We start from the raw sequence: 14,232 nt of genomic DNA on the forward strand, positions 1-14,232 counted from the left end.
TTCCTGTGTGTGGCTCCATTTTTTTCACCTAGGTCTACAATGTCTTATGTGTCTGTCTCGCTACGGCAACCAAGGAAATTTTCCCGAATACGGGATGAAATAAAGTTCTAATCTCCATTTATGATGAGAACATCCAATCTGACAGCCAAAGCAAAAGCAGCAATCGAGCAATGGCGTCCCATCCTTCTGCTCCTCTGCTTGTTTTCAGGCCAAAGTTTGTCCCATTGTCTTCCAGCCCTTCAAACAGGGCCCCCTACTCCCTGTCCACACGCCCCCCTCTCCGTCTGCAGCCACGACAAAAAAAAAGAAGCCTTCGTCTCTAAACACGTGGTCTCGGCGTCTTTGATAGCTACTTGATAAGAGACTGGGAGACTGTCGGGGCTGGCTCTCGCGACGCTATATAAAGGCCACGGCGGGATCCTCCGCTTCACTCCTGGCCAGTGCTCCCAACATGGATGCGCTTTTCTCCTCCTTCTCCTCCTACTTCTTCTTCTTCTTCCTTGCTTCGAGTCTCTCCGCCTTGGCTTTTGACCTGGGCCAGTCCACCCGATGCGTGACCATCCCCAACCAGATGAAGGTGTGCCAAGACGTGGGCTACTCGGAGATGCGGCTGCCCAATTTCCTGGGCCACAGCAACCTGGAGGCCGAAGTGGTTCCCCGCTCGGAGGACTGGAGACCCCTGTTGCAGACGGGCTGCCACCCCCAGGCCCAAGCCTTCCTCTGCTCTCTCATCGCTCCCGTCTGCCTGGACACGTACGTAAACTCCCTCCGTTTCCTTCTCCTCGGATATTGACTTCCATTTTGATTGATTTATTTCAGAAATGTCCATTGAATTGAATAGTACCTACCTTTTATTGTCATTATACAAGTAGAATGAGATTTAAAGCTTCACTATGAATTGCATGCGTAAATAATCAATAAGTAGTCGACATTGTAAGTAGTCAACATAAGTAGAAGAGATGAATAAGTGGTGAGATAAATAAGTAGTCAGGTACAAAAAGTGACTCAGGTGGTTAGAAGGCTAATTTCCATTTCCACCATGAAGAGCACTCATAATTAATATATAAGTCAACATATGTAGTCAACATAAATAAGTAGTCAACATAAATAGTCCGGTACAAAAAGTTACTAAAGTGGTTAGAAGGCTAATTTCCATTTCCATCATGAAGTGCACTCATAAGAAATAAATAGTCAACATAATAAATAAGAGAGATCAATAAGTGGTGACATAAATAAATAAATAGTCAGGTACAAAAAGTGACTTAGTGTTTCGAAGGCTAATTGAGATTTTGTGACGCCGCTTTCAGGTTCATCCAGCCGTGCCGTAGCCTGTGCGTGGCCGTGAGGGACAGCTGCGCCCCGGTTCTGGCTTGCCAGGGGCACCCTTGGCCCCAAGCCCTGGACTGCGACCGCTTACCCGCTGAGGAAGACATGTGCCTCTCTCCGCACGCCCACTTCGGACAATTTGCCAAAGGTAAACGTTTGCTCCACCTCGCCACTGGTGTTTTTTCTTAGACATAAATGACCTGTAGTTTATGTTGAAATTCTTGTTGTTGTTTTCCTCTGATCAGTCATACATTTTGTCCCCTTTTTTTTGCAGACTTACCCAAAGCAGCATGTCAAAACTGTCCTGCAGTGGAAGAAGCTCCCGCCATGAAAACGGTCCTTGATGCTTTTTGCCAACATGACTTTGGTAAGACTCGGAAAATTAAGTTGAGAAAAATGTGAAAATTCATGCTGAAACTTGTCATCAGAAGCCACTTTTGCTACTAGGACTCAGCACTGAAGTTAAAAAAAATAATAATCGCAGAAAAAAAACACAAAGTAGGATCACCCCTATTTTAAAATAAATAAATACAAAATTAAGATCAAAAAATGTGAAAATCCATGCTGAAACTTGTCATCAGAAGCTACTTTTGCTACTAGTACTCAGCACTGAAGTTTAAAAAAAAAATAATATCGGGAAAAAAAAACGCAAAGAAGGGTCACCCCTATTTTAAAAATAATAATAAATAAATACAAAATTAAGTTAAAAAAAATGTGAAAATCCATGCTGAAACTCGTCATCAGAAGCCATTTTTGCTACTAGGACTCAGCACTGAAGTTAAAAAAAAATATATCAGAATAAAACGCAAAGTAGGGTCACCCCTATTTGAACATAAATATATAAATAAATACAAAATTAATTCAAAAATGTAAAAATCCATGCTGAAACTCATAATCAGAGGTGACTTTTGCTACTAGGACTCAGCACTGAACTTTTTAAAAAAGAAAATTAATAGCAGAAAAAAAATTGTGATAAGTGAAGTCGCGATAATCGGGGGATTACTGTAATAAGTGCCCATTTGCAAACGTCAGCCTTTTTGTTTTGTTTTTTTCTCAGTCAAGTCACTTCTTTTTTTTTCCCACCACAGCCGTGACAGGAAGGATCCGTCGCAGGCGCATTCTAACGGGCGAACCCGAGTTCGAAGTGGAGGGTCGTGTGGAATTCATCCGTCAGGGCCCGCTGCTGCCCTACGACACCCGCCACCTGTTGCAGCAGTGGCTGCTCATCAACCTGCGCTGCGCCGATGCCATGGTGCGGCCGGGGCGTTTGCAGCCGTACGTGCTGACGGGCCGTCTGCGGCCCGACGGCACCGTGGCCGTGACCCGCCTCTTCCCCTGGCGCAAGAAAGACGCCAACATCGCCTTGGCCACGCGCAAGTGGAAGCATCACCGCTGTTGAGCAAACCTGAACCGACCTGTACATATGTATATTGACTCGAAATTCTATTGACTATTTAAGAATATACAATAAAGGATTATTCGATACGGTCTTGTCTTTGTACATTTTTTTTCCTGACAGCACGGTGGACTCGTGTTTACCAACGTGGGTCGCATTTTTTCTATACGGCTTTTTCCAGATGAAAGATGTTGAATGTCTCAAATTAAATTGAATACTATACAAGTATAATTAGATTGAAAACTTCACCATGAAGTGCATAAATAACAAACAAACAGACAAATAGCAATACATAATCAATAAGTAGTCAACATAAGATCATTAGTCAACAAGTAGTGCACAAATAACAAACAAATGGATAAATTATAAATAAGTAATAAAAAGTATGTTGTGGTATTTAGAAAAATAATCACGTTCATCATAAACCTCATCAAATTAATTTTTTTTTTAGAAAATTTGTATTGGATTGGAGAGCTTTAATTAATTTTTGAATATTTATTTATATATTTTAATTTTCTTTTTATTTCTATAATAAAAATATTCCCATAGAAGACAAAGTGACTCTTGGCATAGTTGTCGTAATTAAATGCTTTCTAATTAATCCTAATCCTATACTAATCCCATAACTAACGTCACTTGAAGCAATCAATCATGGGTAGGACAGCCTCTGCGATGGCGCATCTTTCACAACAGAGGGCACTGTTTGACAACCATCAAATTTACCGTTCAAGTGTACTCATTTATTTCTTGGACTAAATAAACCTTAAATATTTCATATTATACTACTACGATAATACATTATCAATTCCTGGGATAATTAAATGATATTATGGGATGAGTCGATTCAAGAACCTTTAACAATTTAATACAAAAATGATGAACACATTGAATTCAATCAGCTTTAATTCATTCAAGACAATCAAATCAGTTTTAATGTGTTTTTATCAAAACGACATCTCAAAATTAGAATCATTTTGCAGTTTCACAAAACAACATGGCCAAAAAAATGACTTCATAATTGAGTTTATAGGATGATATATTGATGCAAACACACATTCACACTTTACAGTCTAAATTGTCAGTTATAAATGATGTTAAGATAATAACATATCATACTTTTTGTGGCTAGAAGTACCCTAGGGACCACATTAGTTGCCTGTGGGCATCTTCTAAAAATAAATCACCGATGACACATTGTGATTTCCTCTAGGTAGGAATAATCAACGAGATTGCCAGGATTTATGGGGAAAAAAAATGTTTGACATGTTAATATTTACGATTCAGACAATCTTAAATCGCTGTTGCTAATGATTGAATCATTAATATGCATATCCATCCATGATCCATCAATTTTGTGTCTAGCATTTCCTCCTTAAAGTCATGGCTTTAATGATTAAAAATATGAAATTGATGCTAATTATAGCATTATGCTAACAGAAGTTGCTCACAGTTTTCAAAAGGTTTTTCATTCTTGGCTATGGACTCGCTTTAATAGTTCGTCTCCTAAAATTAATGTATTTATCGTGTTAATAACGCATAGAGCGCAAAGGGCCGTCCCATAAATGCAGATCTGCTAAGACACGGCCTGCTCTAGCACCCTGGCGATCTATTTTTAAAACGCCGAGCAACGTTGGCGTGAGTGGAAAACCATGTGGAGTGGCCCGGACATCCGAAAACACGATAATTGGGTGGTTCTGATGAAAAAAAGGAGATCTGGAAGCCACCCCAGAATCACTGGACGGACTTCTCCGACAAAAGTCTTTCCAGGACATTCGGGTTTTTGGCGGAAGTCCGATGTCCATTTCGATTGGCCTCTGAACACGATAGAGAAACATTTTCTGGTCTCTCCATCTGGCGGAGAATTTATGAGCGTCAGAGAAGAGCAATATTCTTCCCTTTGAGAAAAGTAGACAAACGCCACAATGGTCATATAGTGACAGAGTCCATAAAACGACGTTTGACGGGCGGCCCAGATTCGTCTGTTTTATCGCCAGGTGTCAGATTGACGGAGCTCAACTGACAGCCGATGACGACCACTTGTCAAAGGATTAAAGTAACGATGGGATGCCTGAAAAAAACGTCAAATTCCAGCAGGCACTTTGATGGTCATTTGTAAAAACGAGCTTGGAATGCGCAATGACCTCAACTTAGTGATCAATGGCTCAAATGCTCTTTCACCACTGTCAAACTTTTGCTAGCTTACAGAAAGTATATGCTACAAACAATGCAAAATGGATATTATTTCAACGGAGAACACCGAATGCCATGTTTATGATGTAAAGCATGATCAAACAGCGCGTACACAAAGATGATATTTATTTATTTTTTAAGTTACTTCTTACCTATTTATTTATGTCTAAAATGGCTTTTGCTGTGTCTGTATTCTCACCCTCTCGCTACTGTGACAATGAAATTTCCCGTGAATTAGATAAATAAAGTTATCTAATCTAATCTAATTTGAGACCAACTAAGTCAATTTCAATGGAGAACATTGAATTGAGATCATACTGTTTTGAGCTATATTTAAGATGTAAAGCTCGATCAAATAGCGCGTACACAGTGAAGACAGCTGGGATAAGCTCCAGCACCCCCACGCGACCCTATTGAGGATAAAGCGGTTCACAAGATGAAATAAAAATGAAATGAAAAAAATATTCAAGTTTTTTTGTTACTTCCTACTGGTAAAATGCCAACAAAATTCAATTCAATTCCATTATTTTATTTCAAATTACTCAACATGAAAATAAACATGTATTTTTATGTATTAAAAAGCTTGTATTGGACGTTTCGTGCCGTCATTGGCAGCCTAAATGTTAATTGAGCAACCAACAAAGGGTTAATAAGTAATATATTATTTTCTGTACATATACGTACGTAGTATTCGAATCAGAGCGTGGGTATTTTACACTATCCCACCACTGGAGGGCGCAATTTCTCCACCCTCCTTGGCTTCTTCGCGTAATTATATACAGTAGAGGGAGTTCTCCAGCCCTCCTACCCCGCCTTCCCCTCCTCCGCTCCCCGCCTTCCCCTCCTCCCTGGGCGGTAGCGGTTCCCTTCTCTCCACGCCGCGGCAGGACCGTCTGTTGAGCCGCTGGAAGGCAGCGTCACATTTCCCTTTGTGCATCTTCTGCGCATCCACCTGCGCTTTTCCGAGCACATTGAATGCTTTTTTTCCCCAAAAAAATCTCACCATACAACTATAATGAGATCCACGCCCTCCATGGAGTGCTAATTACCACATTGGACGTGCACCTCTGCCATTTTTTTCCTGACTTCCCCTCCACACCGGCGATGTAAAGTTTGGATAATGCCCCCGCTCAACAACCTGGATTTCTAACAAAACGGCGACCATCGTACTCTATTTACCACAAGTGGAGCGAAGTATGGAGTAAATGTTCTTTTAAAACGTACATTTCACCATGGGCTTATTACAGCTATTTCTGGTTGCCTGCATGTTCGACGCGTTCTCAGGTAAGGACATCCATGTTGCAAATATCATTCATTTAGATGTTTTTTCAATGGATTTGTCAAGTTAGACCTCTTTAAATGGAATAAAATCAAAATAATAAGTGTTCGACAGTCGCATTAACTACGTACGTTTGTATTTCTGCTAATTAGTGCAAGGTTTTGGGGTCGACCCTGATCTTCGCGTCAGTGTTTTGGAGGAAATCAAGCCCGGAGATGGATTTGATGGAGTTAATCAGGTCCAAGGCTTCCATAGAGAGTCAAGAGCGTTCCACTTTCAAGGTATGGTGATGCCTATGACATTAATTTTGACTTTTATTTGGTTTATCTCAATGTTACGAACTCGTTCTGGATGGTTCGCTGTCTTGCAAGGGGCTTTGTGTACGTTAAATTGTTCATAAAAACACTTGAAGTCGACATCGGTGCTGGTTAACTCAATTCTAAGACATTACCAAGTTCAATAATGTAATACATTTGAAAAATCAGACAAAAGTGACTCCCCAAACACTAAGAAAGAAATTGGATCTCAACCCAGGTTCAAATGATTAAAGAGTCACGTGACATTAATGGAGGAAATGTTACTTTAAGTGGAATTTATTATTATAAGCTGTGTTTACATCGATATAGTAGTAGATACATTTACGGGAGTTTTACAAGATATTTGTCATTATTTGCGATTAGTTGTTTTGCTTTGACTCGTTGAGTAAAATCAATTGAATGCTAGCTTGTGTCACGAGCAGCAGTGTAGCATTTTAGCATTAGCATTTTAGTGAGGCGCCCTTGTCCAAAAAACGAAGGAATTGAAAAAGAATTGGTCGAGTGTGGTTACTTAAAGCACTTTGATATTAAAAAGTACAAAAAACAAAAAAAAAAAACACAAATGTAGTCCATTCATTACAGGTGCGTATCTTTGCCGCATATGCTAATTTGCTAGCTTGTGGCTAACATACGAAGAAAACGGGGCTAACAAAAATAACAGTTGTTACTTGAAGAAGTATTCCATTTTTAGCTTCATTTTAAAGTTTCAACCAAACACCAAGACAGACAAGATAATAAATGCAGTCTTATAATCCTGTGAGGAATTAGATTTAAAAAAAATAGTTGTCTTTGTTTCTCCATAGTCAACTTTTCTTTGAAATTATATTTTCAAAGTACTTTCAATTGTTTCACCTTATCCCAGATTCCCACACAAACAATATTAGTTGACTTGTTTGCCGGTATGGACGCTTTTGTGGTATGTGATGTAAATTTATGCACATATGTTGAAATCCAGAACTCATTTGAAATGAAAAAAACAACAACAACAACTGTACAAAGGCAAAATAAATGTGGAACCTCTCGCTTTTCAGGTCAAATACACGACTTAAGACTGAAAAATATATAAAAGTCAGTACATTTGATGTAGCCATGCAATAAATAATACTATTTGATGCTCAAATTGATAGATTCTAGGAACTATAATATTCCATATTCTCAATCCCCATCATTTTTTGTTGTTTTTTGCTCCAGTTTTGAACTTATTTGGATACATTTCACTTTTGGCTGTTCAATATGAGTCCTGTATGATTTTCTTGTGATTGAAATGCAAATCTGGATTGGCTAGCCTTTGTTGTTATCAATGCTTTTGTATTATTATTTACTCCCACACCGTCACAATGTGCATTGATTGAATCAAAAATATCCATTATTAAAAAAATCCAGGTTGATGAAATCCCCAAAATGTTTATCAGCTCCAAGTTTGAGCTTATAAAACTCTTCAAGAGAGCATCCAGGAATAAAAAAAAGCTATCGGTGAAAAAGAAAAACAGCAACAGAAAGGAAGACTATGTATTTTTTATTTTTAGGCATTCAGATCCATGACCGGGTTGACTAGAAAGATTTCGTAGACGCCTTACAGCCAGAATGCCGTTTCGGGAAAGTCATTTTTTTTTTTGTCTCCCTTTTTTGACTGCCGGATATCTTCTAATCTGCAGCAAGCGAGGGATCTCGATGAAGGGGGGCTGTTTGATGTGGTTTTTGGAGACTGAAAACAATCGTCAATGCAGGGGAAGAGTAGCTTTGGATGCGAAAAGAACACTTTTTTTTTGTTTGTTAAAATTCTCATTTACTCTCAATGTCTATGTCAAGGATGTCAGACTCGGGTTGGTTCGCGGGCCGCTTTAACGTCAACTTGATTTCACGTGGGCCGGACCATTTTAGATATAATATTTAGATTTTTTTTTAATAAATGGATTAAAAGAACTGGATTAAACGCCCTGAATATTCCGTTTTTTATAGATCTAAAACAATGTTTATTTGAGCTTTTTTAAAATATATTTTTAGATTTTACAAAATGATTTTTGAACTAAAAACACAGAAAAAATGGATTAAAAAATGACAATTATTGATTTAAAGTGGGGAAAATCAGGAAATTTTATATACATCTATACCACGTGTCCAAGTGGCGGCCCGGGGGCCAAATATGGTCCGACGCATCATTTTGTGTGGCCCGGGAAAGTAAATCACGAGTGTTATAGGATCAAATTAAAATGAAAAGTATAGATGTGAACCAACCCGAGTCTGACACCCTTGATTTATACTCTTCATTTGAATTTGATCCTAAAACAGAAAGTCGGCACTCATGATTGACTTTCCCGGGCCACACAAAACGATGCGGCGGGCCAGATTTGGCCCCCGGGCCGCCACTTTGACACATGTGGTCTATGTGCATCTTCAGGAAACAAACGCCCATAGAAAGGCAGTGTTTTGTTTAGGATGGCTGAGTTTAGTTCACCAGTGCGGCACCAGAGCTAGGCCTGCGTTTGTGATGGAAATAGTTATGGAGAGCGAACGGGACGTGAAGGAGAAGGAAGTGAGATTGCCGTCCGTCTGGCAGCTGTGCTGATTCAACATGGATGGATGTCCAAGGCGGGCGGCCGTCCGGCACCGGCAGACAAGCCCGCGGTGACGTTCCGGCGCTCATTAGATTGCGGGCAAAATATTTCCATGGCTGCGCCGTGAGACGCTTGTCTGCTGACTGCCTGAAGGGAAGGAAGACAGCTCTCTGTTCTGACTGGAGGCGAAGAAAGAGAGGACGTTGGAGCCTCGCTAGATTTTATAGGGGTGTCGATGTACTCATCTACAGAGTACTGGGTGTTTATTAGGCATAAATATTTTTTTGGGTAGGTGGAAGGAGTATTGTTGTTGTGTTTTTCATTTGCGTTTCAGCCAAATCATGTCGGCAGGACTCGGGTGATAGATTGGTCCAGCGGTTGCAGCCCTTCTGATTGTGTCAAAGGGTACTTGGTCTTTTGGTCGCCCGGAAGGTAATTGATAATTACCATTTAAATTGTTGCTCAAATTCCCTAAATACAAACTGCGAATGACTATTTAGTCATACTTCATGCCCTAGTAATTATTAGGCTAAATAAAAGCTCCAAATTTCCTAGACTTTTATTGTTTTTTGTTGGAGAACTTGCTAAGACCCTGACGGACGTCGCTTCTTAAAGGGACAACGCATGTACATACAAACTCTTCTACACTCACACGTGGGCTCAGTGAAACTGCTCATGGCCATTGTTGGCTTTTATTGATGCGTAGACCGTCTTGTTTTACCTTGTTTTGTCGCCGGTCTTTTGGTCGCCCATTGTTTGGGTCCGGGCGACCAAAAGACCGGCGACCAAAAGACCATGAGTATGGTTAAAGATCACGTGGAAGGCAGGTTCTCGTGTAGTAGCTCGAGTGCGTACGTACAAGGGCTTACCTTTTTGCTTTGTTTTAGCGCCAGTAAGTGGAATGCACTGGGTGGGGGTGGGCAGGGGTGCCGCAGATGTGGAGTGCCCCCGCCCCCCCGATTGATGCTCTTCAAGTAGCTGTCCGGGCTTCATAAAGAAGCCCTCCGGTTGGTTACATGACGACCAAATAATCCAATCATGAGCCCAAACTCCCTCCATATCTTTTAATATGGAGGCATATACGTCTCATTATTAGGAAAAAGCACACAAGCCACACCCAACAGCGCATCCCTTCCCCCCCATAGTACACGTTATTAATTCCTGTCTTCCTACCAACGTGTGGACCAAACCTATGCAAGGTGCACACATGACAAGAGCATCCTTTTTTTGCCGTTGTCAAGGCTTCTATGTGGCTGCATCTCAGTGTATGTGTGTGTGTGTGTGTGTGTGTGTGTGTGTCCCTGACAGCATTCACTCTGAAGAGAGATGGATGGGAAGAGAGAAATTCGTTGTGAAAAAAAATCCTGTGTGTGTGTGTGTAGCAATCACTCCATTCTCTGTGCTTGGAAAATAATGCATTGATGGGAATGTCGACTTTTGGTGTTTTGGTCATTCTTACTGAAAAAAATAGTCAAGGTTAGAACATACGTGAAAATAATTTCCTTCAATTTTTTGATTTTTTTTGTGTCTTTTCTTTAAAGATTTTTACTCAAAAATCGAAAGTGCCGCTTCAGCTGATGCTGCTGTGTTGAGCTATGTGAGCTAAAGGGTATTTTTTTAAAGAAGTTTGGACAAAGTGGAGGTTGCCAGCCTGGACTTGGGTGATTTATTTTCTTCTGGTTAAAGATTGTTTATCTTCTATTGCGATGCAATAACTTAGATGATCCTAAAAATCAAATAACAATGATCAACTCATCGCAATTGGATAAGTATATCAGGATATCCTTCATATATATCTAGATATATAGATTTAATTGAATGCTTTCATTGTCATTATACAAGTATAATGAGATTTAAAGCTTTCACCACAGTGCACAAACAAAACAGACAAATAAGTAATCAATAAATAAGAAACAAATGTATAAGTAATCCAAGTGAGATCAGCAGAGGGGAGCGGTCTTGTTCCGTGAGATGTCCAGGATGAGTTCCATGGTTTTGGAGATGTTCAGCGCCAATTTGTTGAAAACACAACATGGATGCAACAACAGCAAAAACAAACACATACATAATCAATATATAGTAATGATGAATCAATATCCAATAAATAGTAAGATATACATAAGTGGTCAACATAATAAATAAGTAGTAGTAATAAGTATTGATTAGGTCCTAGGTGCAGAACTCGAGTTGAATATGGTGACATCTCTTGGGAAGAAACTGTCCTTGAGTTTGTTTGTCTTGACTGTTATGGCTCTGTAGCGCCTTCCAGAGGGCAGTAGCTTAAAGTGGTGGAATGCGTATTGTCTTTATGATGCTCTCTGCCCTTCTAAGGCACCGATTTGTAGATGCTGGACAGGGTAGGTAGGGGAAGTTGATGATCTTCTGATCACCCCCTGCAGTCTTTTCCTGTCGGATGGACTGTTTATGCCAAAAAATGCCGCCGTCTTCTTGTTTGTTTCGTGGCTGCTACACACAAGTCTGACAACCTTTCCAAACTGCTCGGTGACATTATAGGCCCACCACCCTGGGGTCAAAAGTCTGTTTAGCCGGCCGCCTTCCGAGCCCAGCCTAATCATGCATTCCGCCGCGGCATTATTTCCACCCTCTCGGGGCGGTGGCGCAGCTGGGCGACCGCCGTCTTCCCCGCTTTGTGTGTTATTGCGTGGGTGAATGTCAAGCTAGGCGGTCATCGAGGAAGGCGAAACGGCGAGGGTTGAGGAACAATTGCTGCCCGAAGCACTCCTGGAGGTGCCCTTGGCTCCGTTTAGTGTTTGTTCCAGGAGAGTGGAGGCACAGCGGGCAGGTCGGCACGGTAAATGCGGATTGGCTTGGAATAGCCGCTAGTCTTGTATGTGTGCTTATGCATTATATATATATCACTGGGCCGTCCTAGCGGTAAGAGCTCTGGGCTAGTCCAAAGCGGTGCCTGCACCTGGATGCGAGTTGACGTAAATGAAGGGTTTGGAGGTAGTTGGTCATTACGGTAATCGCTCTTGAGAGATGTTCTCTCGCCGAAGCATCCTACGCAAAGCCTCGTCTTTTCGCTCAGGTTGACACACAAAACAGGTCGTCGGAAATATCTGCCGTTATTTTTAGAACGGCTGGCATAACGCAATGAAGACCGCGCTCTCCGAGTTCATTGCGTGGATGGATTTTCCGCTGCCGGTTGGGTCGTGGCGTTCGCTTGGCCTCTTTAAGTGGGTGGTGATTCGAGTTGGCGGTAAATGGGTGGGCTGGAAAATCGGAGTGGGAACCAGAAAGTTGAAAATAAGTGTGGTGAAGAATAATGTGCGTGGTTGTTGTTGTTTTTGAAGCGTTTACAGCCACCTGGCGTATTGTACGTTGAAAAGATGGTGCTCAAATATCCTCTTCATGTTATGGTAGACTATTATGTTTGCCAATCAGTAGCCTTTGTATAGCTGGTTAGCATGACAGCTAACAGCAGCGATGTGACTCCCCAATCACGATGATTTTTCTTCAGATTTTCACTTCAAAGTAATGCATTTGTACTCCTTATTAAAACCATGAATATGGAGGTGAAAATTGTGAATCAGGGGGCGGCTTATACGCGAGAAATTGTAAAATTCAACGATTTTAAGGTGAGTTTTCTTCAGATTTTCCCTTCAAAGAAAGTAACACATTTATACTCCTTATTAAAACCATTAATATGCAGGGGAAAATTGTGAATCAGGGGGCGGCTTATATGCGAGAAATTGTAAAATTCAACAATTTTAAGGCCATTTTTCTTCAGATTTTCCCTTCAAAGTAACACATTTGTACTCCTTATTGAAACCATGAATATGCAGGGGAAAGTTGTGAATCAGGGGGCGGCTTATATGCGAGAAATAGTAAAATTCAACAATTTTAAGGCCATTTTTCTTCAGATTTTCCCTTCAAAGTAACACATTTGTACTCCTTATTGAAACCATGAATATGCAGGGGAAAGTTGTGAATCAGGGGGCGGCTTATATGCGAGAAATAGTAAAATTCAACAATTTTAAGGCCATTTTTCTTCAGATTTTCCCTTCAAAGTAACACATTTGTACTCGTTATTAAAACCATGAATATGGAGGTGAAAATTGTGAATCAGGGGGCGGCTTATATGCGAGAAATTGTAAAATTCAATGATTTTAAGGCCATTTAGGGGTGCAGCTTATGCTAGTAAATATGGTAGTTTGTCCTTACTGTTGGTAAGCTTATTCCTCTTGGAAAAAAAACCCAAAGCTACACGGGATTCTCTTTTTAGCACAAAAGCCCGGTGCCGTAAATGTCGGTAGAGGCAGAAAGAAGCAATGTGTGAGAAAAGGATTGTTCCAAAGCCCAGCGTATCTGGACTGTCAAGCTGTGCCGCCGAGCACCTGTTCTAAATGCAAAACGGGCGAGCTCGTGCCATGGTGAGCACGTGTCGACGATGGGAGGCGCCGGTAGCCAGCCAGAAGTAAGACCGCATCGGATAGTGTGAGATTAGAAGTGTAGCGGATGAAAATTGCATCCCGAGTATTCCCTTTAAAGCACCCTGAAGTTATGTGATTAGACCGGAGCCCAAAGCTTTTAGAGCCAGACCGAAACTACGGGTTAGCTACCATAGAAGCCGCTAAACTAATATGTACGGCAACATTCACTGTCATCGCGCGGGAAATTGTACTTCCAGGGCGGCGGTAAAGATCACTCCCCACGGGGGTTGTAAAAAGCAGATGGTCAAATTCTGCCGATAGACATTTCAATTGGTGATCGGGAGAGAGCCGCCAATCGGGCGTGGTGGGAGTTAGCTGTACTTACATTAGCCTGTACGCAGAGATGGAGAGGGGAGGGGTTTTCATATTTGTGATTGGAGCAGCCAATAAAAAGGCAAAACGCCAAATATTTTCATGTAGGACAGATGACAGTCCGTCAACGTACAGTATGATCTACCGGTACATCGCCAAAGGACTATTGGTAGATTGCCAAGGTATACTATTGGTAGATTACATGACAATAACATTTTGATCCCTCCCCCTGTCGGTTTTCTTAGCTAGGTTCTTTTGAATTTGGCATGTCAGAAGTCAGCATGAATCGAGAGTGGATTTTCTTGACACTCACTTACATGTTCATAGAGTCTAATGCCAGGTAGATCAAAATAAATAAATATATTTTTAAATTGTAAGGGCCAAATCTGGCCCGCCGCATCAT

The 14,232-nt window shown here is 41.0% G+C and overlaps 2 protein-coding genes across 2 annotated transcripts in view; both read left to right on the forward strand.

The window, feature by feature from the left end:
• Positions 1 to 230: 230 nt before the first annotated feature.
• On the forward strand, positions 231 to 2,730 carry szl (sizzled). Its single transcript, XM_077597021.1, has 4 exons — positions 231 to 753; positions 1,308 to 1,474; positions 1,601 to 1,693; positions 2,415 to 2,730. The coding sequence occupies exons 1-4, from the start codon at positions 452 to 454 to the stop codon at positions 2,723 to 2,725; spliced, it is 873 nt and encodes a 290-aa protein (XP_077453147.1). The 5' UTR covers positions 231 to 451; the 3' UTR covers positions 2,726 to 2,730.
• A 3,013-nt stretch (positions 2,731 to 5,743) lies between these two features.
• nell2a (neural EGFL like 2a) overlaps positions 5,744 to 14,232 on the forward strand; it is an 85,214-nt gene continuing 76,725 nt past the window's right edge. Inside the window, exons 1-2 of the mRNA XM_077596002.1 lie at positions 5,744 to 6,196; positions 6,344 to 6,472. Of these exons, the coding sequence (XP_077452128.1) occupies positions 6,145 to 6,196; positions 6,344 to 6,472 (181 nt within the window). The 5' untranslated portion in view covers positions 5,744 to 6,144. The remainder of the gene's footprint in view (positions 6,197 to 6,343; positions 6,473 to 14,232) is intronic.

This window comes from Stigmatopora argus, chromosome 3 (assembly GCF_051989625.1).
Source record: "Stigmatopora argus isolate UIUO_Sarg chromosome 3, RoL_Sarg_1.0, whole genome shotgun sequence".
Lineage (NCBI taxonomy): Eukaryota > Metazoa > Chordata > Actinopteri > Syngnathiformes > Syngnathidae > Stigmatopora > Stigmatopora argus.

Coding starts and splice junctions, on each gene's coding strand:
- szl (XM_077597021.1), top strand. CDS start 452: ATGGATGCGCTTTTCTCCTCCTTCTCCTCCTACTTCTTCTTCTTCTTC. Junction 754..1,307: donor GCTCCCGTCTGCCTGGACAC/GTACGTAAACTC, acceptor CGCCGCTTTCAG/GTTCATCCAGCCGTGCCGTA. Junction 1,694..2,414: donor TTTTTGCCAACATGACTTTG/GTAAGACTCGGA, acceptor TTCCCACCACAG/CCGTGACAGGAAGGATCCGT.